Raw genomic sequence first — 27,046 nt, 5'->3', positions numbered from 1 at the left:
CTTTGCCGAGTTGAATTATTCAACGAGAATTTGGCCCAAGATGAATGAACAAAAGGGACAGTAGTGATGGCACACACACGTAACATCAGTGTTTTTTTCCCTCAGTAACTGCATAGGTAAAAGTGTTTGACATCAACCAGGTTTGATCTTAGATTCAAACCCAGATATCTAAACCAGGAAGCATACATGCTCAACACCGATTTTTTACAAATTATAATCAATAGTAATTAAGGGTCTTTAATCAAAGCTAACTTGGGGATGAGAATCGAAAGCTTTCAAAATAAACAAGAGTTCAACAGCAATGACATTACACTATTAATGAACAGATCCTAATAAGCTATTGTGTTATGAACAAGTATATTTTCTTAAAAAAGAATAATTAATACATGTTCATCACTTCTTAAAGCTTTGACTTAATCACAGTATGAATGTGAACTATTTTCATTACACACAAATAAATGACTCAATGAAAAACAATCAGTTAGACTCTTGTCCAGCATGATGTACAACTGCAATCAGACACAATGAGATCATCACATATTATTTAGGCTGAACATTTGTGATGCATGATTGTATTATGGAAGCAAAATCACTATGAAGTGGTGCACCTCCGCACATGTCACATTTGTTTACACTCCTAAATATTAGGAAAACATGTATGAACCTTGATTGGACACCGCATGCCTTTTTTTTTTTCATTGTGTAAAATTAATCAGTTCAACAGTCACTTTTAAATCTGCAAAAGCACCTGATGTTCTTGGAAACAAAAACAAAATATATATATTTCTTAAATGTAGTGATTGATGGTCCAGACATAATTTGTGTTGTGTACCGCAAATGCATTTCATACAGGTCAAGCCACAAAATTAAAACAACAGCCAAAATAATTGTTGCTTGGTCAAAAGGGCCTCAAAAGGAATTTGCACACCAAGGTCTGACGAGTCATCATGAAACACAGGCTTCGCATTAGAAGAAAGACTCTCGGCACAGCGGACACGTGGCCTTGTTGCTGGATGTGAACCATTTGTACTGCAGACAGGAAGATAGAATAAACAGCACACAGTTACAATGCGACAAAAGTGCTGATTAGTAGTCAGGACGCTTCACCTCGGCTGCCGCAAAAATGCTGTTCGGGTATTCTCAAAAATCAAGCTCAAACCATCTTCATGTGAAACTTGCAGAAATCGTACGAGACTTTAGCTAAGTGAGCATCTTAAGGGTTTACTCCAGGTATCTTGAGTTGCCCAAGACCGTGATGATAATCAAATGACACTGGAACGGATATGGCTGCTCAGGATACATATGAGCGGTAAAAGCAATTAAACGCCACATTACCAAGCAGATGCTAAAGCAGAAAGTATAACGGCTTATAAGTTGCATCGAAAGGACCAGAGAGGATTTTTTTGGTTCAAACTTAAGTCCGTACAGTTAATAAAGGTTTTATGATTAAACCGTTTGAACATGGAACATATTAATTTACTTTACCACTTTACATTATTTTTCTATTTTCTACAGTAGCAATTTATGAATTTAATTAGTTCTGTCACAAATTCCAAACAGATGCTGAGGAATGCTATGCAGTCGTGCAGAAATGACTTACTAAGCAAGCGGAGTGGAATTTCTTCTTGCAAGTACGACAGGCCTTCTTAGGCAGCGAGTAGTTGGAGCCGTGGATAACAGAGAAGCAAATCATACAATCCTCGATTCCCTCGAATCGCTTGTCCACATTGTTCTTCCACAGTGCCAGGCCTTCCATTATGCTGCCATTCTGAACACATTCAATACACCTTTATCATAATGCACAATCAAGGGACACACTTCATACTACAAATACACATTTCAACATCTTAATTGATTTTTAAAATGAAAGCAATCCCACACATGAAAACTTGAGTGTGTATACCGTGCTTTATACAACCCATGTGTGTGAGCACCTGATGTGTGAGGTAGGTGCTCAGCTGCAACATCCAGTTCCTCCACTGTTGCACAGAGACGCCCACCCGCCTCCCGCTCTCCACGACGACAGAACCCAGAGGGTGGCTCTGCGGCAGCTGAATCACTAGCTCAATGAAAATCTCGTCCACCGAGTAGGTGGCAATAACCTCCCGCGCGGCAGAGCGGGCTTTTACCTGAGGGGATGGCAGTAGACAGTAGTTATTACCGTGAGTATAAACCGCCATCTTCCATCATGGCTTAACGCCACACTGCTTATGATTGACATACATTGGACTCGAGATTCGGTATGCTAGCACATTATGAGTCACGAGGCCCAATACGATTGTATCAAAGAGAAGGTGACCAAAACAATTAGGAATACACAGAGAGAATGAATGCTAGCGGCTGCTGAGCTGCACTGTACTTGTTACGTACTAGTGGCGAGACGACTTCTTGACATATATGTTTCGAGTGGGAGTCCTAATAAATCACTCCATCATAGAAATTTGTCCCTGCATTTGGAAATGATCATTTTCATTGCTAATCTTGAAAAGAAGTTGAAGAATTGGAGCAACTTTTCACGGGCCACAAGAAATGATTTGAAAGGCTGATCTGCCCTGCGGATATTGAGTTTGAAATCTGTGCAGGTGTATTTGATAGCAGATTGAATAATACTAAATTAACACGGGAAGAGAAAAAAAATAAAGCAAAATGGTATCAAATAAAACTGAGCATAATCATACCGTACCGTCATGTTTTCAAACATTTGCGTGCTGCTGTGGACCGACGAGATCTCCTGCGCTGAGAGTACTGGACTGACGTACTTGGTAGTAAACTTCTCCACGGTGCCACTCACACGCTTCTCCTGACTATTCCACCAGAGGCGCACCATCGCAGGCAGGTCCTGCACCGTGCTGTAGTAAACGCTACACGCCAGGTGTGGTAGCTCCCGTTCGATGTTATCCCTTCCTGTGAGAGTCGGAAAGATGCGTTAGTTGCCCCTTGGGTCGCCACTGACTGATACGGTGGTAGGTGCATTCTTACTGTCAACCGCCAGAGTGAGACTCTCTGTGAAGTAGGTTTTGGAGTCTCTCGTTTCTGCTGCTTGGCCCGGGAAGATAGGATTCTCAGGCATCAGTTTGAAAAGGTGAAGGAGGAGTCTGTTTAGGGAGCATGTTTTCTTCAGATACTGGGCATAATGGGCACGCAGCTGGAAAGGAACCAGAAGACATCAGACATACACACATACTTTGCTCCCCGCTATATTGCGGTTTGTCGTTATTGCCCCGCGCTATAGCTCAAGTAACTTCCTTTATTATAACATGCAGGCAAGTCTGAATTTAGGCTTTGGACTCACATGGGACGGTGACGACCTGAAAAAGGTCAGAAGTAGCTTCCAGGCCAGCAGGTAGCCCAGGATGCATGAGTACTCCACGCTGTGAGGCGAGACCACTGCAAACTCTCCGACTTGAAGTCCTGCCAGGATGCTGTCACACAACTCCTCGCAGGTTGACAGCACTGCCATCAAAGCGGCCGGAGGAGAGCTGAACACAGCGACCTGAGTGATTCTTTCTCGTCTGGTACTGCATACTATATATGACACAAAACTTTGAACTTACAGGCTTGGCTCATCACCCTCATCTTCAGACTTGCTGCTATCTCCTTCTCCGTCACATTCAGGTAGCTGAGGCATGACCCTGGATTGACAAAATTGGATCTCCTTTACCCTTCTTTTTTCAAGCCATAGAATTAGAGTGTAAATTAACTGTAATATGTCCCCTTCAGGCCTTTATCACTTGGGGTCTGCTGGCAAAAGATGGGAATAGCATCTGACAAAACACTTTAAGCAACTAATTGATCTAAAGCCTATGTAGCAGCGATAGACTGGCCAACCATGTTTCCAGACCTAAAACCTGTTGATGTATTGGGAATCCTAAAATGGAAGGCAGAGGAGCACAAGTCTCCAACAACCATCAACTCTGTGATGATGTTTGCCTGGCTCCTGGCAAGTGAGGTTCCAAGTCTTACTTTGCCAACAAGTGGTAGACCGTGACTTGAAGAGGTCGGGCTTTGAAGACAAGCAGAGGACAGAAGGTATTGAGGAGTGTCTGAAGAGGCTGCGGCAGGTTGGTCTTCTGGTCTGCTAAAAATTTTGCCGGCAAGGAGTTCTGGTTCAGCTGTTGCACGGGGGCAAAGGTCAGAGCCACGCCGAGCGACTGCAGCACCGCCAGAGGGAAGATGTGGTCATCTGGTTCTTTGAAGGCATCTATAAGTTGGAAATAGCAACTACCTTATTGTAAAGTAAAACACAGGAATTTTTTTACACTTTCACTATAAAGTTAAAACTACCTGTGATCTTGACTGGCATGGGTAAGAGCAGGTTGTAGATTCCGTCAACAAAAAAGTCTTGCCATTCCGCCACCAGTTCTGACGGAAGCTTCTCCAGGACATCAGGTGGGGATGACGCAAAGAACTGGCTCAGGTTTACAATCAGAGCAGCACTCTCGCATGTAAACAGCTGCACCCATGGATTCCACAGGCAGCTCACGTTATCGCTGGCCACCTGAGATTAGAGACGAGCCAGTAGATGAGAAGCCAATGTATAGAGGAGACAAGAGCGGGACGATGGGAGCTCACCTCCAACCAGGCTAACATAGCACAGAGTAAGAAATCCCACTGGCTATTCCCGAGAACTGTTGGACAGCGTGTCACGAGCCAGGACAGGATACGCATCAGTTCCACTGTCAGGTTAAGGTGTTGTGTGGTTGCTTTAGAAAGGTCACTGATAAACACAATAGTTCTCATTAGCTGGTGGAGGGGTATCTAATATTTTGTTGGGAGAGTGCTATGTATGTTGTGAGACTGTAGAATTTTGGAGTACTTTTTAGGATTATTATCTATATAATGGGTTGTCAAATCACACAGAGTTCTTTCTAATGGTTTGATGCATTCATTTAGGTAAATTAACACAAGTACTTTTTTATTTTTTTAAATGGCAGACTGGATCGCATTAGATTGTGTGACGAATGCTGTGGCTGCATATGGGTTTACCTGCCAAAGAGAAACCAATCTTCCTTGTGGGTCCTCCACTCCATCATGGTGGCCAAGACGGCTGGCACCACCTCATCCTCCACTTGCGTGTCAGCTTGCAGACAACACAACAGCACGACCAAACTCCCGTACACGTCTGTGACAAAAAAATAAATAAATACATATTGTGTTGTGTGCCTTGCTTGACTGGAATGAGCAGACACACATTGTGGTAAGTCTTTCTTACTGTCATCTTCTTCCCAGTTGATGATTGCCGCCGTTGCCAGGGCGACCAGAGTCTGTCGCTCTTCCTGCGTCATGGTGGGGCAGAGCACCTGAAGCGTGCTCAGTTTGCTTGGGGATACTGGCCACAAACTGATCAATTAAAACAAAGACAACATACATCTTAATCCTGCTCAATTAAAATCATCCAGGATTACAAAAGGTATTCATAAGTGCAGGCTCGTTGGCACTAACCTATCCACAGAGTCATACAGCTTCCTCAAGCTTGCGCTGTGAGTGGCTGCCAGGTTGAGGGTGCGGATGTAGTTTTCCAGCGTCAGAGACCATAGTCCACCAAGCTCGACTGATCTACGGGATGAAAATGTAGTATATCATTTTATCTTGCTGTATAAAATCTTATTTACATGATATGCCAAGCCCTTAAAGTAGCCCCAAGGAATAACTGTTTTTCTCTTCGACAAGTGAAGTTGGATATATAGCATCGCTAAACTAAAGATGCTTGTTTGTGTTGTCCGTCATGCAGTTAAGAATAAATGTTCCGCTCCTTGCCTTTCACTTAAATATAATTACTACCTTATCGAAATACAAATCACAAGGCAGGAGGTTGTTTTAAACTCTTAAAACCTTCATTCTTTCAAATAATTACTTTCAAATCATAAACTTCTCTCTTCGGGAAAACTGGTTTGGTTGTTTTTTCCCACTCTCCTTCTGAAATTTTCCTTCGGTGTTTGAGGGATATTTAAGAATAACTTGTATTTTTAATTTGGATGTCTGCAACCACCATAATTCAAAAACATGAAACCATTTCCATAAAGCTTGACGGAGGGGCAAGTCAACTGAAACTACATTTTATGCAAATCATTGCTATGAATCAAGTTTAGATTAACATATATACACTTCCTAAATTTGAATCCAAAGGGAACAAATACGGCCTTGAATCCACAGTGATATGATCTCAACAGTAGAAAACTGCCCAAGGTGGTCAACCAATTAAAGTGATCCAAGGTTATCATAGCAACAACAGTGATTCTATTCTTCTTATTACAAATATGTGTTGCAGCCTAGGATGAGATTGCATTTATTGTCGCTTTGAAAGTATTCAAAGCTTGTCACAAACTGACCTTGAATAGAGCGTCTCCAGCAAATCTGTGGTTGCAACCAAGTCACGCAGGCCCCCAGACAATCCCCACTCAGTGAGCAGGCTGTGGTAGGTGGACACAAAAGTGGGGGCATACTCCACCTCCTCACACCACTGCAATGCATACTGTAGCTCTGAAACTGACACATTTAAAAAATAAATAAATAAAAATAATGAAAAAAAAAAAAAAAGTAAACAACATGTATATAAAATGGGAAGAAAAAAACTGAAGTCATGTGCTGTTTGTTTACCCGTGTACATCAGGTGTGGCAATTGTGTCAGGCACTTGTCGTCCTTTTGGTTGCAATTCGAAAGTGAGGCAACACGAGACACCTTTCCCAGCAGGGCACATACGCATAAATGGGCTGGTAAGACTTTGGGTATTTTCAGTTTCCACGTGTCATCACAGGGGGTTTCGCAAACTCCCCTGTAACGGCTCGCCAGCAAAGGTGTCTTTACCCACTTTAGAGGAGACGGAGAGGGAATTCGTGTAAATATCAGCATAAATAAAATACAACTGTTCCACAGCCCAAGTGAGGTTTATAACATTAGTTGTCTTACATGCCAAGGCAGGGCCTGTCTGAGTTTTGCCCATCCAGTCACACTGGGCATCAAGTGGGTAACGAATTGGGCAAGGACGACAGAGTCTTGATCACAAACAGAGGTGATGGTTTCCACTATGCTTTGTACAGCCAGAACTAAATACTGCAAACTAAATAAGAGACATAAAAAAAACGTTAGTTACATAGAACCACAACAGAACCACCGCTTGGGGTACACTCACACAAGGATCTCTTGATTAGCGTGTGCTTATTTTCATGCAATTCTCAGACAACAGTTTCAATATCAAGCTGGGTTTTTTTTCACACTGAAAACTCATCCATTTCGATTAGTATATTCAAATTAAACTAATATGTTTATTGCATTTTATCTTGGATGTACTTTTCATTTGTCTATTATTAAATGAGATTTTTGTTTACTTTAATGATTGTTGCTCCTGTGTATTTTCTTAAAAGGGAGGTCAACCCCAAAATGTTCTCTTCAAGAATATGTTCTATAAGGGCCCAATTGTCAAAACATGGCATTCTGATTAATATTGTGTTTGTGAAATATGAGTGAAGCAATAAAATCCACCTGTTTTTAACCAAATCATCTGTTTTCTGAAGCCAAGCCATGATATTTTGTGAGATGAGCCCTGAGCAACTGCAAAGTCATTTTCAGTTGACAGAAGTGAGAAAATGCCCACCACCTTAGATGGCTAAAAACCGATGGACTTTGCTGCTTTACTCATATTCCACAAATGAAATTTTAATCAGAACGCAGTGTTTAGACTAGTGAAGGCGCAATAAACATTGCAAAGTTTTTTGAGGGGGGCGGGGGGGCTGACTTCTCCTTTAATCCTTTGTACTGTGTATTTACTGTTAATGCGGTATGTCTATTTACATAACATTTATTTATCTTCATTAATGTTGCAGTGCAGATCCTGTTGAAATCTCTACATGAAATTTAGGCGTATGCTATAAAGTCAATGTTTTATCTGAATATAGGACCACTTTGGTTTTAAATTTGTCTAATCTCGCTCTATAGCTGGAAATATTTTAATCATGTTAAATTGTTTAGTCGTTGGGTTTGTAGGTGAAGGTTTGTACCTTTTGATGTCCAAAGAGCCGGTGAGTAATCTGCTGTGTACCCAGAGGGCAGCACTGTGCAGGAAACCACCTTGCGCCACCTCATAATGAGCGTGTCGGACCAGCGACTGGACTCCGGCATCGCATACCTTTCCCAATTTATCTAATAGAGAGTCTGTCAGGGAAAGATCAATACACATTAGCTCGCTAGTAAAAATCCAATGTCAAAGCGCGGCATGTCACAAGGTCCTACCAGACAGATGAGTGTGCTTTTGATCTTGGGCAATGAGCTGAAAGACGGTGAAAAGGAGTTCCTCGGCCGATGGAAGCAGCAGGCAGTTTTGCACGGACGAAAAGAAGGTGGAGGCCACGTCGCAGATGAAAGAGACAAGCGGCTCTATGTTGCCTGCGTCTGACATACTTTTGGTCTCAATCAACGTTGCATGCAGATTCTCTAAGATCTTCTCCATGTACACCTCTCCAATCAGAGGTTCTGGTGAGCACAGAAACAAATCCAATGTCAGGATGGATTTTTCACGAATTTGTACTTTTCTTGAGTATTTTTCTGACTATTTTTTTACTTTTACTCTACATTTAAATATGGGTATCAGCACTCTCTACTTCGTCAAAATACACTATGTAAAAGAGGTTAATCGAGAGAACTACAGCAAACTGTGGCAGAGATTGAAATCTTGAGGTGCTACAAGATGGAAAAACCACCATAATAGAGAGAATATCAGACTTCGGCCCGCAGCGTGTACCAAGGTGGACTCTGCAATCCTACAAAGGGATCCAAGTCAATGGTTGACAAATGCTCCGCCCATTTTTCGGCTGCCAGGATGGCCGAGTGGTCTAAGGCGCCGCGTTCAGGACCCAGTCTCCCCAGGAGGCCTGGGTTCGAATCTCGAATTTCCCCATTGTGGGACTAATAAAGGGCAAATTATTATTATTATTATTATCCCATCTACTGACAATTCTTATCACGAAGCAAAGTGTGCAATTACGTTTGCCTCCTCTGACAAATATGGCGGAAACGCAGTGACTTTACTACCATTGTTGTGGTGCTGTGAGAGAACCAGGCTGATGAGTGTCCAACTGTGGCAGCTACGAGAAGAGCTGGAGCAGCCAGGTCCGACTTTACAGAGCTCCTGGGTCAACCTGAGGAGATGCTCGCCCAGAACTGAACCTTTGAGCCACTCTCTAGAACACGCAAGCGTTTCTTGGTCAGCACACGCCTGGTCGGGAGGACAACAGAAAGTTGGATACATACCATGTGGCAATTCATGTCATAATATTCTTATTGGACTTTGTGAGCAAATCGACACATACCCTCTGGATGATTTGCAAAGTGATTCTGCAGTGTAATTCCATCTGCAAAGAACAAGACATTGGAGAGAAAAAAAAAGATGGGTCATCACAGGCAAAAAAAACAAAACAAAACCTGAAATGAGCAATGGAGTGTGTTACACCTGAGACTACATATTACAAAAAAGAAACCTATTTATTGAAATTATTATTTTCCTCATATCATCCATTCGCTGAAAAGCAAATCCCCACAAGTGTCAATATTTGTACAAATAAAAAAACACATGTGAACGCTGCCCTAAGCAATAACTGGCTTATCTGTCACTGTAACTCTCTCAGCATTCAAGTAGAAAAATAAAAATCCTGAAGCAAGTAAATTCTATACTGATAGAAAATTGAAATTGAGAAAAGTGAGTAAATATCACACTAAACAATATAAAGTTATAAAACAACATAAAATTATCAAAAAATAATGAACTAAAGCTGTTAAAAAAATGAAAAAAAGAAACGGGGCGGCACGGTGGATGACTGGTTAGCACGATGGCCTTACAGTGCAGAGGCCATGGGATCAATTCCGGCTCCGGCCTTCCTGTGTGGAGCATGTTCTACCCGTGCCTGCGTGGGTTTTCTCCGGGTACTCCGGTTTCCTCCCACATTCCAAAAACATGCATGGCAGGTAGATTGAACAATCTAAATTGCCCCTAGGTATGAGTGTGAGCGCGGATGGTTGTTCGTCTCTGTGTGCCCTGCAATTGGCTGGCAACCAGTTCAGGGTGTACCCCGCCTATTGGCCTAAGATCCCTCGCGACCCTTTTGAGGAGAAGCGATACAGATAATGCATGGATGGATGGAAATGAAAATGCACATATTGTAATGTCACATTTAGGAGTAAAAATAAAAAAATGCTGGTTTTCATGTCAAAGTACTTGACCAGAGCATTTGAAAAAGTCAGAAAAAGTCAATGGTGTGGCTGAAACACTGAGTGGAATTTACATGGGCTTGACATGCTAGAATGGGCTTCCTCTCACTTCCCTAAAGCATGCATGCAATATTTATGGAAAACTCTAAATTGCCAATAGTTGTGCATTTCAGTGTTTTGTATTGTTGTATTGCACTGGAGAGGGGAGCTCTCTAATCTTGTTGCACACTTGAGTACAATGACAATAAAGGGATTTCTGATTCTGATTCTGATTTATGGTGGTTTTTCTGTGTGTCCTATGATTGACTGGCAACCAGTCTAGGGTATAATCAAAGTGAGCAGGCATAGGATTTTGTTCCCAGAACTGTTGGATGGATGTTACCATGGTGATGTGATCAAGGATGCGGGTCGTCTCCTGGCGGCTGCAGCAAGACAATGAGCTGAAGACCATTTCCACGAGGTGCTCCGTGTCTGTCCGCTCCTTGTCGGCCAACCACGGCACCACTCGCTCCAGAAGGAAGTGCACGGCCGGATTGTTTGCTGTCCCCTCGACCGTCTGCTCGCTGCCTTCTTTAACTTCGTCATCCAACTGGACCAACGTCTGAAACAAATTAACTTCAATGGATTCATTGGCTCCAGTTACATTTCATTATAAGACAGGGGGGGGATTTTGAGGAATAAATACTTACAGTGAAGATATTAAACGTGTGAAAAGACTGCAGCAGATGGGAAAGGAAGACAAGATGTCTCTCAGAGCTTCTCTCATTTACATGCACCAGGCACAGTTGCACCAGCTGGCACACCACTTCCTCAAAATGGCGCGCCTGCGGGGAGTTGCACACATTCGCCGATGTGAGCTCCGTCTTCACCGCCTCGCCTCCCGCGGGGCCAGGCTTGTCGCCATCTTCAGACTCAGAAAAAATGATCTTGACGGACTTTTTCTTCAGAGTAAGTCTTCTGTTGACTCTGTCTGGGTAGCGCATCACCTGGAGAGATGAAAGACAGCGAGAGCTCAGTCTCATTACGGCGCCCCAGTCTCGAGGCGGGAATTGAGCAAACTGACTTGCAACAAGGCGGCGATGCCCTCCAAAGCTTGTGGATTGGCTTCCTCACTGTCTGCATGGCGCGTAAAGACAAGGCCGAGCTCCTCCCAGAAGTCTGCCACAAGTCCTTGAAAGACATCCTTGTGTGCTTTAGTTTCTCCACTTGCCCTCTTCTCCCAGGAAACGAGCATTTCAGTGAGCAACAGGAACAGGGGACCATTCTGAAGGGTGGGGTTCTCAAAAGCGCTTTCAAGTAATGGCAGGAGCTAAGGGAGGAAAAGACAATTAATAATTATTTTTTCTTACATGGCATGAAACAGGATATGCAACTGTTTAATTTTAACCTGCTGTGAAATAAGCATGGTCCGGATTTTGCACTGATCCTCTTCCTCTTCTGCTGAATGACGCAATATGCAGAACCTCAAGCACTCTACGGCAGCAGTCACAATAACGCCACTTTCAGAGGGGCTATTGGCTGCACGCTCACTGGAAATGCTAAACATCAAACACAGAATAAAAAGGTTGACAGGGGATGATTAATGATATCTTCTGAGGTGGATGACACTTTCAGGGTTTTTCCTGAATATGACATTTCACCAGGGGGGGAGCGGAGGGGGATTTGGCAATGACTTTGGACCACCACTGGTTCTTAAACCTCCGACATAATGAAAACTTTTGAAATTAAGTCAGGTGTCATTTTTAACTGCAATCAAGCAAGGGTGATGATTCGACATTGTAAAACAAACAGATTTAAGGTGCCTTAAAAAAAACAACAAAAGAATAAGAGGAAAGAGCCGCAAATTACAGTTTTTCTTTCCTACTGAAAATGTGTCGGACAATATTGGTTCTTTTGTTTCCAATACACAATTGACTTATCAGAAAAATATGAAGTTGAGGTAGGTCATAAAATCATTGCAACTTATGGTGATTTCAATGATATCCTTCATGGGTGAATTAATCTAATGGTTGTTTTAAAAATAGATATTTTGTGTGTGAGTGTTTATACTTTTTAGGGAGAAGAGCACTACTTCACGGCAGTATAAGGACATTTTAAAAAATAAAAAACAGGAGGCTTGAATGTTTCTGCCTCTGGCTGTGAAATCGCTCAATGAAATGGCTAACAACTACAACTTAAGAGGGACACAATTAGGTGATTAACTCTACATGCCTGCACATTTGTGATATTCAATGTAATATTGTATGTGATACTTTAATACAATATATGATTGAAGAAAAGAATATTGAACAGTTACATAAGTGTTATCTGAGACGTTTGTGCTGCACAACACAAGCAGGCATGACATTAATCAGAATGTCCATCTTGGAGTAGAGACTGCAAATAATTGGGCCACAGACACTGCTTTTAAAGATAAGGATTTCTGTGCAGGACCAGAAACATTAACAGATACCTGGACAGCGGCATTCATTTCGGACCAGAAGTTGCAATGTATTATCTTGTCCAGACATTTTATCTGGGCAATGTCACCTTTAGTCGGCCTATCTTTATACATACATAGCATTAAATGAGAGCCTCATGGTTTTCCCTATTCAAGAGCTACCTCATGGATGCCTTTACTATTTCAATTACAAAATTGAGTAACACTTTTGTACTGACATATTTTTAACAGTGGCAGGTAGTGCATTTCACACCTGGGCCTTCAGTGAAGTCCCACTTTGTCCTACTTGAATAAATCCCTCTCATAATACCATCATTTACGACACTACGGCTGGTCAAATAATATCGAGAAACAAACTTACACAGTACTAAGTGAGTGTTGGACGACTTAGCTTCTCTTGAAAGGTCTGTCTTGCTAATGGCCTCGCAAGTGAATCTTCAATTAATCCACACTTTTCCCTCCTTCGGCCATTGTCATTTAAAAAAAATAAATAAATAAAAAAAATCTAGAATATATATGACGTTTTCGAATGGTCGCCAGATACGACTTATGGGTGTGTTGATTCCGCATAGCGCTGCCTGATCACGAGTGAGTATCCAATCACAAAACGCGTTCATCACCTTCAGCGTAAGGCCAACAAAAAGGCTCACTGTAACCGACTCGTGATCACTGTCTATCAAATCTGAAAGTCCATTGATGTTGTCAGAACAGAAGCCCGCACAATTGCATCTGAAGGCCTCGGAAAGAATACTGCGCGCTACAGATATTGTGAAACCTGCCTGGCAATACGAGCTAGCGGAATTCTGATTGGATAAAAACTCTCACCTAAAAATACAACGCTAGGATATAATATGACATCAATGTTAAGAATATGATATTTTTTATCTTGATTATGTTTGGCCATCAGAGAAGGCCTTGAAAGCCCGCCACTGATTTTGAATAACCATTGATTGTGTTTCTAAAGATCCTGGGAAGTGATTTAAGTTACTTGTTTCTAAATAGATTAAATATGTTTGAAGATAAGTGTTGAAAACCGGTGCAATGACTGATTTCCTGAATTTAGTACTGAATCGTTCAGGATATAGCGTCAAACTCTTTTTCACCATTTCAGTTGGTTGGATTTTTGGGGCGAGGCCGTCCCCACTGTATAAGTACAGAACCGTCAGTTCCTTCTTTGGAAATAATAACTTTGCCCATAGCTGCTACTTAGCTTGCAATTCATGTCTGTCAGTGTGAGCCACAGCCTGAATTAACATGTGCTGTTGCGATGAAGAAACAGTAACGTTCCCTTAACTTTTTTGTTTTATGTGAACCCGCACATCGGTGACATAGAAATGGCGACGCGGACGCCGGTCTTCTTTGTTCTGTCGCATGTTAGTCTGCGAGCGAACTCACTAGTGGCTAACAGCACAGGAGTATTTGGTTGATAAGTGATGGCAGTCCCAAAAATTGGAGAAGGGTTCTTACTGTCATGACTTTGGAGCCTGATCTCATACACTTGGTATATTGTGATAGCGCTATATAAATAAATCTAATTCATAAGACTTATCTTATTTTCCCTTTTCAGACTAAATATTTCTTTAAAAGGATGGGAGGATCTGTTGATGAAAGTTCTGAACTGGTGTTTCTAGACGAGAGCATGGTGCATGCCATACCATGGAAGTAGCTCAACTTCCCATCATTCGGTCATGTACAGTATATTGGTCTGTTTTAAATGGGAAGCTAGTTGAGACTGAACCAACAACGCCTCTACTGCTTGCACCCAAGGAATGTACCCGATTTGCCTCATTTACCTCAACACGACACTCGTCTGTCACTAGAAAGTGCTCGTTCCACCAATACAGGTCTCAGCAAGTCTTTGTGGAATTGTATTTGCTTTAATATAATATTTGAGTGTCCCTTGATAGGAGAACTTAATCATCTGTGTGCCTGCCTGGCCTGATTAATAGAGCTTGAATTCACTGTCATGTAAAATGAAAAATTTGGAAGACTTACCCAAGTATGAGTGAGGTGAAGAAAGTAGTGTAGAATTCCAAGGCTGGGTCGGTGACTTGTTGAGGCAGTTTGCTAAGGAATGGCATCAAATTAGGATGAAGGGCTTTCGCCATGCCTTTGCCCCCTTCTTTTAACAGAGACCAAAGTTTGGGCAGGAAACCCTTCTTTGAGTTAACGTGTGTCCAACAGTCCTGTAAAACGAAAGATGTTAAAGGTAGAATTATCCTTAAACACACAAGCAGATTCATGAAGACTAGACTTACAGTGCATGGTGCAGGCAAAATGTTTTTTTTTTTGCTCTCAATTGGCACAATTTATCCTGTAAATAAGGGGGTGGGGGGAATCTATAGAATCAGGCCTCTTCCGAAGGTGGACTGAAATCAGATATGTAATGGTACCTGCCAATGTGGGTGTGGGCTAAACATCATACAGACCATCATTTACTTACCGTATTTTCGGGACCATAGGGCATACTTTAAAGTCCCAAATCTTCCCCAAAACAAACGAGTCGCCTTGTAATGCGACACGCCTAATATCTGGACTGAGCATCGCTCTCGACCAACAACCCTTTTTCCCATTGGGCTATTCGGAGTGCATGTTAGCACACCCTGCTGGACAAGGTCTGAGACATCTATGCTTGACATTGACTGTGACTAATACATTATGTGACTATGGTGTTTGGGTGATGGTGGAGGAGAAATCTGGACAAAAGGGCAGCTGTCCACAATGTTGTAGTCTGTCTTATCATTCATGTTATTGCAAGCAAGAAACGTCGAAGGTTTAGACAACAGACTGCAAAAATATAAAAGCCCAAAGCACACCACGCACATCTCTATAAACAGCCATGTGATTGGCTGAGGCTACGTGGCTCCCAAGAAGCCATTGCTATAATCTTTGTGTGTTATTTTTATTTCTTTTGGGGATATAAATGGCATGAGAGATACATGTTTTGTGTTAATCTTATTTCTTTGTTTCACTGTTTGCTTGTATGCTGAGTTTTTTTGGTTTTGCTTTGAAACCGTGACTCTGAGGAGTGTGGTGACCAGTGAAGTCCCTCCCCTGACATTGTCTAGTAGATGAGTCCTCCACGACCGAGATTCCCACGTTGCCGTCGTGTGGAGGCTTGAGCGGCTCCCTGGAGTGCAGCTAGCACTCTGGGGGCCTGACTAAGAGGAATCTCACCCTGGTGGTCGAACCAAGCGTAAAAACTTGCTCTCGACTACACACCTCAAAAATGGAATGGCTTTCAGGGATGAGACAGGAGGTGTGAAAACCACACGAAACTACTACCAGTAGATGAGTTGCCTGGACATCTCTCATTAGTTAGAGTCAATATTATTGGCAGCGATGCCTTATGGTTCCATGACATCTCTCATTTGTCTGAAGTGATGCCTCTGGAAGCGATCCCATACTGGCATGAGCACTGGTGAGCTAGCATGCATGCGCGAGCTAGCATGCGTGAGCTAACTTGCGTGGCGCGCCTAGTATATGTATTAAATACGGAAATAGTATCCTCAACTGGTGTTACGCCCTTTGATGCAGTGCGTCTTATGGCCGTAAAAATACGGTAAGTTGAATCTGGGAAGATTCAGCCCTGGTTAACAAAACAACACATATCCAATTTCAACCAATATTTAGGTATTATAGTTTACTTCTGTGTTGTGCCATGCAAAGTAAAATGCCTAGTAAAGTAACAGGCCGACTTGGACCTGCACCGTAACTCAAGCTTACAGGAGCAAAATATCTTAAAAAAAAAAAACTTACAGATATGGAGGACGTCACATGTAGAACAGCTTCCCACACGGCAGGTAGCACCAGTGCATCTGTGTCGTCGATGCCGAGGAGAACAGCTGGGCAGAGATGTGCCGCCTCACTTTGCGCAAGGCTCGGTGTCAACTCACACACGGCGCACAGCATCTCGAAGAAAGCCCCTCGTACCTGTGAAGAAGCCATTTTGCTCACTACCAACTTCTATACTAATTTAAATCCAAGAAAGAGGATCAGTCTGAAATATATTCCAACACAAAATGTTTACCTGTGGTGCCTTGTGTCGGCTGTACTTCCAGAACTTGGCAGGGCTGAAAAGATGAGCGAGTTTGTGCTCCATGGCAGTCATGTCATTCTGGGGCAGCAGAGAGAGAAGCCTCTTGACCCCCAGAAGAGAGCTGGTCAGCATACGCAAATATTTGGCTTCTCGCTCATCCTCAGGCACGGCTCTGGCAAAAAGTGAGACATTTGTATTTAACATTATGAAAGAGCAGCTGCATCAGGATGACTAAGGTTGACTTACTGAGGATCACTGAGTGTGTCTGCAGTATCCTTTAATAAAATATCTTGAAGTACCTGAAATATGACAAAGTATTTAAAAATATGAAGCAGACTTAACCACTTGTCGTGAAAGGCACCATTACTACTCACATTAAGGATCTCATCTTTGCAAAAGCTGAGGGCTTCCGGCTGTTTGGCAGCCGAGAAGGCAGCCTGAAAGGCTCGGCTTGCGGCGGAGGCTGCTGGTGTGTAGGTGTCGCATTGGGAAAGGATCCAGTGGCCCATCAAACTCTTCAGGAAGGGAGCCAAGCTGCGCCGCACCTTCAGCACCAGCTGCTCAAGGGCCAACTGGGTGGCCTCTCTGATGCGCCGATCGTGGTCCTTAAAGACACAATGAAAGAAATAGTAACCCATCTGCAACGAACCTTTTATTAAATGTACCTCTATCACCAAGTCAGCATTTTAAAAGAAGAGAATGCTTAGTTGTGATTGGCACTCAGAAGCGTAGTACTAATTATTATTACAATAGAGTTGTATCATACAGAGGTAGCAATAGCTTTGAAGGGGAAAGAAGCTGAATTTTTGATGAGTGTCAAATAAAATGTGGTAATAAAATGAGCTACTCACCACAGATATCTTGCAGTAAATTCTAGGCCAATATGGAAGGACCCCTTTAACATCTTCAGGATCACGCTCCTGACACATGGATCCAAAGTCTTGCACAGCCTGGAAAAAGCAAAATATCACAGCAGATACATTTTAGAAATTTCACCCCCATCTAACCAGTCCATCCATCTTCTGTACCACTTCTCCTCACTAGGGTCGCGGGGGTGCTGGAGCCTATCCCAGCTATCTTTGAGGAGTAGGCGTGGGACACCCTGAACTGGTTGCCAGCCAATTGTAGGGCACACAGAGACGAACAACCATCCACGCTCGCACTCATACGTAGGGATAATTTAGAGTGTTCAATCGACCTGCCATGCATGTTTTGGGAATGTGGGAGGAAACCCATGCAGGTACGGGGAGAACATACAAACTCCGCACAGGATGGCCAGAGCCGGGATTGAACCCACCACTGATGCTGTCTCTCACTGTGAGGCCATTGTGCTAACCAGTCGGGGCACCGTGCCGCCCATCTAACCAGTCATCCATCAATTTTCTGTACGGCTGGTAGGGCCATATTAATGTCAAAGACATTTATATTGCAGAGTGCAGAGAGTAATAATGCTATATGTGTACCAATGTTGCGTTCATTTTTGTATGCTGACAATGTGGCATGTTCTCTGCGTGAACGTACTTTCAATCTGGTGACGACATCCCTTTTGGAAAGTTTCCTGAGCACCAATCTGAAGTCTGCATCGACAAGGGTGTCTATCTCCTCTGCGCCATGTAAAGCAGGCACGTAGCTCAGCTCTGAGGAAACCGTAGTATCGAAACCTACGAAACCCGGGATGGCGCCACCTTCCCTGGTCAACACTTCGGCAGCCCGGCCGCTACTGGACGGCTATAATTAGAAGAGAAAAACCCGTGGTTTAAGTGGAAAACAGAAACCCAAGACAAACAGACAGTTTGTCGTAATAGTAGTGAAGTAAATGTCGACAATCGATTGCAATGACTCAACACTGCAGCAAACGTAAACACACACGTCTCAGACGTCCAAATTATTTCTTCAAATGGAATGCATTAAAAAAAAAGCTTATCAATAGCATTCACTGCTATCACGAAGTTTGCCTAAAGTAAACGCAATGACAAGTAACAGGTACTTACCCGAACATTTCCTTTAGTTCGCTGTTTATTTTTTCCCCCCATGGGTTTAGTTAATCTTTATTGTAACTTATTAGTTAATCTTTATTGTAACGATGAAAAGTTCAGGAGTACCTTAATGCACGACATGCTACATTTGAGGGATACGGAAGCTTCGATTGCTTAAAATATTTTCGAAATAAAACAAGACTACTGCATTCAAGCCGCTTTTATCCGTTTCCGATCATTTTTAGTAAGATATTCAAGACTAAACGTAAAAAAATTACTTCTTATGCTACAGCGGAATTCAAATGTGTTCGTTTTATTTGGACGAGCTGAACATATGGTACCGTGTGCTTTACACTGAAAGGTCCTTCTTAGGGAGCGCATTAGTCACTTCCGTTTACTGCAAAACACTTGTCATTGCTCTCCCCGTCACGATCGCATAATGAAAATAAACAAGGTCCCAAACTTAATGAAACTGAGAGCTACTTGGGTACGCATTATTATGAAGTGCTTGTACACACCGGAAATAAATGCGCTCAAATTACATTTTCTTTTCTTTTCTTTTATATACGTCTATGTGAGGACACCGACCAACGTGAACGATTCATTTCTCAGTAATTATCAACATAGCATAACAAGGTAGAAAAACAAATTGATCATTATCAATACGCAACCCTTTATTTCAATACATCTCTGCAAGTGTTATCACGTTATCGTTTCCACACCATTCAACGGAAATCGCAATGTCAAGTCACAGCTGAGCAATATTTAGAAGTTGCCCACTGGCTACTCATGTGGGTCCTTTGGTGCCCAAATACTGCAACGCAAACATTGAAATTCAAGATTATCTACCACGTCTAGATCTGGTCTTAAATGTCTTCATACATCTGAAAATTGTCATCACCAACCAAAAGACTTACATTTATGAATTAAAAAATATTTTAATATTTCATCTTCACATAAATCCAAAACATTTGTAGACAATTACATTAGTGTAATATGTAACATAAATTTTGTTAGTATATGCTGTCATCTTCTCAACAATGAATTATCAAACAGAGGTCACGTGTGACTAAAGCTGTGTTAGAGTGCTAGATAAAAAAAAAAATAAGATTTATTTTTTACCCCAATAATACATGACCAATTATGGTCCACTTTAATGATCCCGAAGATACAACTCAACGGTGTAAAACATGCTAAAAAAGTCACTTAAAACGTTGTGGAGTTTTTTGGGCACATGCTAATGTTGGGTCAAAAAAGTTATTCAAGCTGTGAATGTGTTGAGTAAAAACTTTCTTGCAGACATGTAAACTGCAACCCAAAAAATATAAAATTACAAAGTTTATTTGCACAGATGGCAAACGTTAGACACACATTTAACTGTGGCGTGAACTCAAACACTATTTGGACGTGTCAAAATGCGGCATTAGTCTTAATAGTCACCTCAAACAACAACTCATAACAGGACATTTCTTTCATCTATTTTGGTCAATCAGAATTTGACAATAACACATTCAGTTCTGTTCGGATGTTAACAGGAGAGATGATTTTTCTTTTAGAATTTAAAACAATTCCCATGTGCGTTTATAACACATCTATGACCATTTCTCATCAAATTACACCCAACAGCAATAATTATAGCACATCCTACAGCATTTTTAAAATTTAATAGTCACAAGTTACTCTGCTGGTTTTTAAATCAAATCACAGAAATGTATTTCGCAAGTTAGTATGTAGGCACCAAATATTATCAAGTTGTACTACTGTGGAATGAGTGGATGGAGAAAATGTGACAAGAACTACGGTAATCACATTTTAGTTCAGTTGGAAATTATTGTTCATGAAAATAAAAATAATGTACTGAGCCCAATTAGTGTGGAATGGGAACCCTTTTTCTACCAGGAGCCATTTCAGTTCAGCAATTAAGTTCTTTGATGGTCATACTACATTTTTGAAAATTAAGATGCAACAATCAAAATCAACTATTTTTTGCATTATTATATATGCTGAATTCAAGGTTGTACTGATCAAATGGTATCACGGGCCATGTTTCCAACTCCTGAATTAATGGTTTAGTTAGTTTAACACCAACCACATACCTGCGTGTTTAAATTACATAGTCAACCACGCCGTTCAACTGTCAATAGCTGATGGATTTTGTGTTTTGTCCAAATCTTATTTACGTATCTAAAACTTAAACATTAGCTTCATCATTAAAATAACTCTTCCAACAACCGAACATGGCTGGTTTGGGACAAAGATCGAGGGAACCTGAGAAAGAAAGATTTGAGTGATGGAATGCTACAACCTCGATGGCCATTTTATGGGAAAAATGCATAAATGGTCACTGCAGATTTTCTTTAGCTCATAGCGTAACACGAGGTCGTCATATGCATCAAACGCATATGGACACCTTCTAGCCAGTTCTTGCAACCCCAGAGACCCAGAGCGGACTGGTCAAGGCATCCTCCAAAAAAGATCTTCTGATCACCACAGCCCCTCCTCCCACAGATTTGATCCACGTCATCCAAGCTGAACGTCGCCCCCTGGTGGTAGCATTGTTTGGCTGGGTGCTGAAACATAGCGTGGGTCCAGCAGGGGCGTAAAACCCTGGAAGTCCCTGGAGGCCTGTGTGCCGAAAACATCCAGCAGCTGTCGGTTCATCAGGCCAAACCTACAAGGTAAAATATCGTCATACAAGTGGTATTGACAAGCAAGAGAAATTTAACACAGCGATTCTAGGGACAAGCAGAGCAAACTTCTCCACTTCTCAAGTGTCAGGTCAGTTGTTTATGAAGTACAAACAAAGTAATATGAAGTTCAAATGTGTACATAAAATACTACAATTTAATAACAATAGAATAACAATAATTGCTCATTGTAAATTTGTATTCACAAAGTAATTGTAATTCATTCATCAATTATATCATAAGATAAAAATAAAACAGTGGTCAAAAAGGTGCATTTCAATAAAATAATTCATGCTTATTTTAAATAATCATAGTAAATTCATTTTAATTAAACAAATAAACACTAAAATGTTACATTGATTATTTTACTAGTGCGTGTATTTTATGTGAAACGTTATTTTAATAAAACAGTAATTCACACCGTAACGTTTTTTTTTATTTTTTTTTTTTATAAATTTAATTATTTGAGATGAATGAAGAATATAAATTAAAAAGCAATAAGTGCATTAAAAAAACAATTCATGCAAATAATATTACAGGACTCCAGAATAAAGAATGTAGCAGCCAGTATGTAGCCCATGAACCATACTTTGCTCACCACTGGTTATGTCAATTCTCTCTCTTGGGATTTGCCACTTAAAAAGGAAACTAATCCATCCTACCTGCCCTTAGTCAGACGCAGAAGAAACTTCCAGTAGGCAGGCCGAAGATTCTGCATCTCCATCACCGCCTAATATTGAGGACAATTTCTCATCACATATCGTGTTTATGAGATCCACTTTGGTGCGTTGTACTGGTGTCACTCACAGCTTGAAAGCAGATGGCGGTGGACAAGGCGTAAAGATACGTGTCCGCTTGTGGGAAGTACGGGAAATGGCCGGCCTCAATGCCTTTGAAGTACAAAGTCTGGGGGAGAGAGGAAGTTATCGCATGTACAGTTCCAGATGACTTCTACACAAACGGATAAGATTGAGAGGGACCAACAAATATTCTGTTCGTATGTGTATGCTAACAACGTGGATGTCTTCTTTAAAGCTGTACCGCAAAAACCTGCATTTGACGCATCACTCGGAACAAGATGATGATAAACGGCAATGACGGAGAAGAACGAGATGCCACTTGTGATTTGAAAAGAGCATAAAGTGCTTACTGGAATGTAACATGGGAATTAGGGATGGCGCGGAATGCTCCAATTCAACTATAAAGTAAATGTACTCACCAGGGTTATAATTTTTTTTTTCGTTTGTTTGAATTTTCATTATTTTAAATTAAGTTGGTTTGAATATGCTTTTAGAGCACTTTAGTTAGATAGTATTAGTTTTTCAAAAATGTTTTGTTTTGATTTAGTTTTTGTGAGCTTTTTTTCACTGTATGAAGCATTTGTCGAGTGCAAAAAAAAAGGCATAAAGAAACCTACAATTCTCAAAGATCTGTTTTACCTTCCTTATTCTGAATGTATGGACAACGATACTGAAATGAATACATTTAAAATGAACGTTGAAAAAAAAATAAAATTTTGCTATAATTATAATTGTTTTTTTTTTTTTAATGTAAGACGTAGTTTCAGTCAGTCATTTTCATTTTTATTGCATTTATTTATTTATTTTTAACTATGATATCCTTTGTTGTGACTTATCCACAAATCCATCTACAAACATGGCTCTTTTACCTCCACCAGCTTAGAGAAGAGATACATGGATATTGACGTGCTCCTGTAGAAGAACATGGAGATTCCAGCCAGGAAGCCTGGGAAGACCAAGGACAAACATTAGCGATGTTACATAATGAGAATAGATTATGAAATGTGATAAGTATTGACTGACCAGCCACCAAAGCGTGGAGCTCGTCGTCAATATCACGCAACCAACGAAGCAAGCAGCTTGCTCCCTGAATTGATGATAAATGAACTTCAAAGAGAATAAAACTCTGACCAGGAAATGGCCGACAAAATAAAACAAACAAGTACCTTGTAGATGCTGACAAAAGAGCCCAAAAAGGCCCCGAGCTGGAAGTTGTCTTTGTTGTAGAAGAGGGAAGGCAGCCGTGAGGGTTTCGAGAAGAGGTACCGGAAAGCTGAGGGCACTTTAAGGCAGCACTGAATCAAGTAGCCGACACTGAACATCCTCACAAAACCCTGAGCAGAAAGCATTTCCCATAAATGAGTATTGGGAATGAGAGTATGTGACCATCACCTTACCATGGTGACTCACTTTAATGCAGTAGGAAATGCAGTTGTCATGATGATGTTTGCAACATCTGTGTTTTGGGCCTCGTTTGCATCTGGATAATTGTAGAGATGCAAAGATTAGAAAATGCAGCAAAAAAATACATGACTGTCAAACGTTACCTTAAATGTCTCGATAATTGAAAAAACTGTCAAACTCCAAACCAAATTCCTCACATACAAAACTGACTTTATATCCAATGAGCTCAAGTGGGACAAAATTAAATCAAATGTTTTAGACGGTTTCCTCACATTGACTCCAGCAGTTCCCTGGTGTAAGCTAGCAAAGATTTGCTCCTCGAGTCGATCAGCATTGCTGAGGCATGTGAAGGCTCTGAGGCGGCCAACGCCTCTCGGGGATTTGCGGCAACCTGCTCGGCCAGAAAAGAGTGAGATGGGATCTCTTCCTTGCCAATGATGAATCTGAGAGAGGGAGAATGTGCCCGGGAAGTATTACATTTCAGTAGATCAAGCTGAATTAAAAAAAGAAAAGCAATTTACTTTAATGCGGAGAACGCAAAGCCTTTTAGGCCATCTTTACTCCTGCAGGATGATCAAAACACAATTTTACATAATCGTCTTAAGCCACGAGGGCATGTTCCACGGATAGGATCTGACCTGAAGAAGAACATGTAGAGGGATGCAGTTATACAGAAGAGGAGCACCTAAAGCGAGAAAAAAAAAGTACAACAGAGAATGAAGACTACCAGAAAAAGGGTTTCCCCAATCACATGACCAAAACTCATTTGTCTCTGACCTCGCCATGTTTGATAGGTCTGATGAGGCCCCGTGTTACACCCATGCGGAACAAGGTCTCGGTTGCCTGCAAACAGGCAACACACATTCGCTTATACACATGTGTGTCTTCATTTCCACCATATAAAATGCAAACAATTCAACACAATAGTCTGAATAAAGATTAGAGGCAGGTTTGAAGATCACCAGCATTTGTTCATCTTGCCTCACTTAACATCAATGCCCCCTTACTTATAAAATAAAAAAAAAACACATTGTTGTGTATACAGAGTATTTGAGTAAATTGTTTATTTTAAAAAATATTCCCTGAACAAAGCAGTACTTACGAGATTTGTCATGTATATTGTGAGAAGTCCTCTCCTGCACAAGGAGAATGTGACATCAAAAGACTGAACGAAGCCATACCGAAGAAGCTGATGCCACAATTTGTGTAGTACGGATTGTGGCAAACAACAATCTCACCTGCTCTTACGCTCCAGGAGGATAGCAATATAGGAGGCAGGCAGGGCTGAGCCAAACCCTGCGGACCAGGAATAAAACCCTCCCAGCAACTTCCTTCAGTGGAAATATTGATGTTACTGTATGAATGGAACTGTAAAGTGTGAAATGTTTTCAAAGCACTTCATACTTTGGTCATTTTTCAATGGATTCAGTGATCTAAAAATGTGTGACATGATTGTTAGATTGTGACATGGCAGCACGGTGCCCAGCACTTGGGGAAAACACTCCTAGGGCAGGCGTTCATGCAGCATTTAGGGAAAAAATTAATCCGGAGTGCTTTACTAGACAGAATTGTCGTCAAGGATAAAAAAAAAAAAAAATGCTGCTCCACTGTTAATTAGTGATATAGGCAACAGAACGATGTGCTTGAAAAACAGGCAAAGCCTAAACTGTCAAAAGAAGATGGTCACGCATCTGTTTAGATGATACCTGAAAATAAATGACTGGCTTTAAGCACACCTATAAAGAAATTCATACAGAAAAAGTTGTTGAGGAATACATTTGATTTTTTGTGCGTTTTGTTTCTTATCAGGGCAAACATGCTGATTGATTCCTTTATCACCGTTGGAGCAAGTTTTCAACCAAATGTGGTAGTAAAGAGGGCAATACGGGCTAAATTCCAAGAATACAAAATTCCGTAAATGCATTACACATTCATAGCAGTCTTGTCACGCCACTTTTGCCACACAAATCTACATTTAGTCAACTCACCAAAGTCACTTTTTGCTCAAATAAACCGATCTTAAATGACAAACTGTAATGAACAGGTGTAAAGCGTAAATGATAAAAGTAACAGCTTTAGGAGGAAACTGACCTGAGAATGCAGAAGAAGAATATATAAAGACCTCCATTGGCAGTGAGGAAAGAGGTAGACTGTAAGATCTCGGGAAGAAGCCTTTTTAAGTAGTAATCCTTCTTCCTTCTCCTAAGAATAGCTGCTATCTGTTGGATGAAAGAGAGAGTGTGTCAGCATTGAGCCACCGGTTGCAACTGAGTTGAGAAAACTGTTTGCCTTGACAATGCTCATGTTCATTACATGGTTTGTTCTGCACAATACAGGACATACTTCACACTGTGAGAATGTGTAATATTAATATGAGACAAACTATTTTTGACATTTTGGCAGACTTCTTGAGAAGCTCCACGATCCTCTGGTGACACATACGTGGGTGAGTTTAAGTTCAGCCTGACTTCAAACATTCCTACAACTCGCGTTTGCTAGCTTAAACGTTAGCCTCAGTACGAACGTGCGATGAAACGGCACAACTCACCACGTAAAGAGGGGCGTATATTTTGAAGGAGACCTCCAGCGCGCCCCTTGTTATGTCCACGGTGGACTGCATACAAGACGGGTTCCAAGTATGACCGACTTCATAGCAGTTGTGCGTTATCTTGCTGAGGGCGACCATGGCTGTCTGCTTGCTAGCCAAGTTGACAGCCGGGAGGGGCAGACACGCGCCGACGTGCGCGCTCACGTTGCGCGGTCCCGCTTGCGTCAAGACAGCGGCCAGAAAAAAAGCAGTATGTTGAATTTCGCGCACCTTTTTGGCGGGATATGATTCTGTTTAAGTGTTTCTGATTAACATATTTTGTTGCCGTGTGTTTTATACTACAGTAAATTTCTATTCAATATTTTATTCTTTTTTTTTTAATGATACTTAATTTTAAATTGTAAAGTTAATCCTGTAAGGTTATATTTCTGGACTACTTTTATTATTGAAAAAAATAAAATGCATAAATATTGTCACGTATACATTAGGCACGCAACATGCATGTAATCGTTTTTAAACATTTGTTTCAACCAATCATAAAACGGTTTAATAGATTGAATTTAAAATACAATACATAGATGTGATGCCTAATTATGTTACATAAGACTGTAACTGACTTAGTTAATCAATTAAAACACTGGTGGAGATTGTATAGATTAGGAAAAAAAACTTTAACTTCAAGTAACCTTGCATCTTTGGGATGGAATGATTCACAATATAGAAGGCCTACTTACCAGTCTGGGTTATAAGAATGGATCCTGAGAATCCTAACCCCAACCCAAGATCTCAGGAGGTTAAGTGGGTGTCATGGCGGTGCCACAATAAAAAATCAACTCCTCAGCTAAAAAAGAACTCGAAATGAGCTCCAATGACAAGACAATTAGTTCTCACAGGACAAAATCATTCTCCATAGTACTGGGTCATTCCGTTCTACCAGGGTCTTATTACGCTCAA

General features: G+C 41.3%; 2 protein-coding genes across 3 annotated transcripts; both read right to left on the bottom strand.

The window, feature by feature from the left end:
* Positions 1–221: 221 nt before the first annotated feature.
* Positions 222–18,858, bottom strand: ltn1 (listerin E3 ubiquitin protein ligase 1). 2 transcript variants are annotated; one of them, XM_088280286.1, is made up of 32 exons: positions 18,669–18,858; positions 18,199–18,405; positions 17,529–17,627; positions 17,052–17,282; positions 16,924–16,976; positions 16,669–16,849; positions 16,398–16,571; positions 14,634–14,824; positions 11,586–11,736; positions 11,262–11,507; positions 10,888–11,184; positions 10,581–10,799; positions 9,304–9,345; positions 9,026–9,209; positions 8,228–8,467; positions 7,996–8,149; positions 6,908–7,058; positions 6,598–6,808; positions 6,330–6,486; positions 5,443–5,556; positions 5,192–5,340; positions 4,987–5,122; positions 4,573–4,717; positions 4,285–4,498; positions 3,964–4,201; positions 3,555–3,632; positions 3,293–3,479; positions 2,980–3,145; positions 2,684–2,904; positions 1,935–2,129; positions 1,601–1,768; positions 222–1,029 (listed from the first exon to the last, which is right to left on the bottom strand). In XM_088280286.1, exons 1-32 carry the CDS (start codon positions 18,708–18,710, stop codon positions 967–969), a joined length of 5,304 nt encoding a protein of 1,767 aa, XP_088136412.1. In that variant the 5' UTR covers positions 18,711–18,858; the 3' UTR covers positions 222–966. The 2 variants fall into 2 exon arrangements, with proteins under 2 accessions (XP_088136412.1, XP_088136414.1); XM_088280288.1 differs by having other exon boundaries at positions 5,213–5,340; positions 18,669–18,857.
* A 713-nt stretch (positions 18,859–19,571) lies between these two features.
* tmem135 (transmembrane protein 135) lies at positions 19,572–26,330 on the bottom strand. The gene is made up of 15 exons (XM_088280271.1): positions 26,093–26,330; positions 25,636–25,763; positions 24,783–24,875; positions 24,647–24,680; positions 24,322–24,387; positions 24,183–24,229; positions 24,066–24,107; positions 23,817–23,987; positions 23,551–23,620; positions 23,307–23,474; positions 23,164–23,227; positions 23,010–23,086; positions 22,148–22,246; positions 22,003–22,070; positions 19,572–21,324 (listed from the first exon to the last, which is right to left on the bottom strand). The coding sequence occupies exons 1-15, from the start codon at positions 26,228–26,230 to the stop codon at positions 21,174–21,176; spliced, it is 1,416 nt and encodes a 471-aa protein (XP_088136397.1). The 5' UTR covers positions 26,231–26,330; the 3' UTR covers positions 19,572–21,173.
* Positions 26,331–27,046: the final 716 nt, after the last annotated feature.

Source organism: Idiotropiscis lumnitzeri, chromosome 17 (genome assembly GCF_059441095.1).
Source record: "Idiotropiscis lumnitzeri isolate Australia: NSW breed Sydney's pygmy pipehorse chromosome 17, RoL_Ilum_1.0, whole genome shotgun sequence".
Classification (NCBI taxonomy): Eukaryota; Metazoa; Chordata; class Actinopteri; order Syngnathiformes; family Syngnathidae; genus Idiotropiscis; species Idiotropiscis lumnitzeri.
This window is presented reverse-complemented; position numbering and strand designations above follow the sequence as displayed.

Coding starts and splice junctions, on each gene's coding strand:
- ltn1 (XM_088280286.1), bottom strand. CDS start 18,710: ATGGGGGGAAAAAATAAACAGCGAACTAAAGGAAATGTTCGG. Junction 5,341..5,442: donor CTGTATGACTCTGTGGATAG/GTTAGTGCCAAC, acceptor TTAATTGATCAG/TTTGTGGCCAGTATCCCCAA. Junction 4,202..4,284: donor CATGCCAGTCAAGATCACAG/GTAGTTTTAACT, acceptor TCCAACTTATAG/ATGCCTTCAAAGAACCAGAT.
- tmem135 (XM_088280271.1), bottom strand. CDS start 26,230: ATGGTCGCCCTCAGCAAGATAACGCACAACTGCTATGAAGTCGGTCAT. Junction 23,228..23,306: donor CTTTTGTCAGCATCTACAAG/GTACTTGTTTGT, acceptor TCATCAATTCAG/GGAGCAAGCTGCTTGCTTCG. Junction 21,325..22,002: donor CTGCGTCTGACTAAGGGCAG/GTAGGATGGATT, acceptor TTTACCTTGTAG/GTTTGGCCTGATGAACCGAC.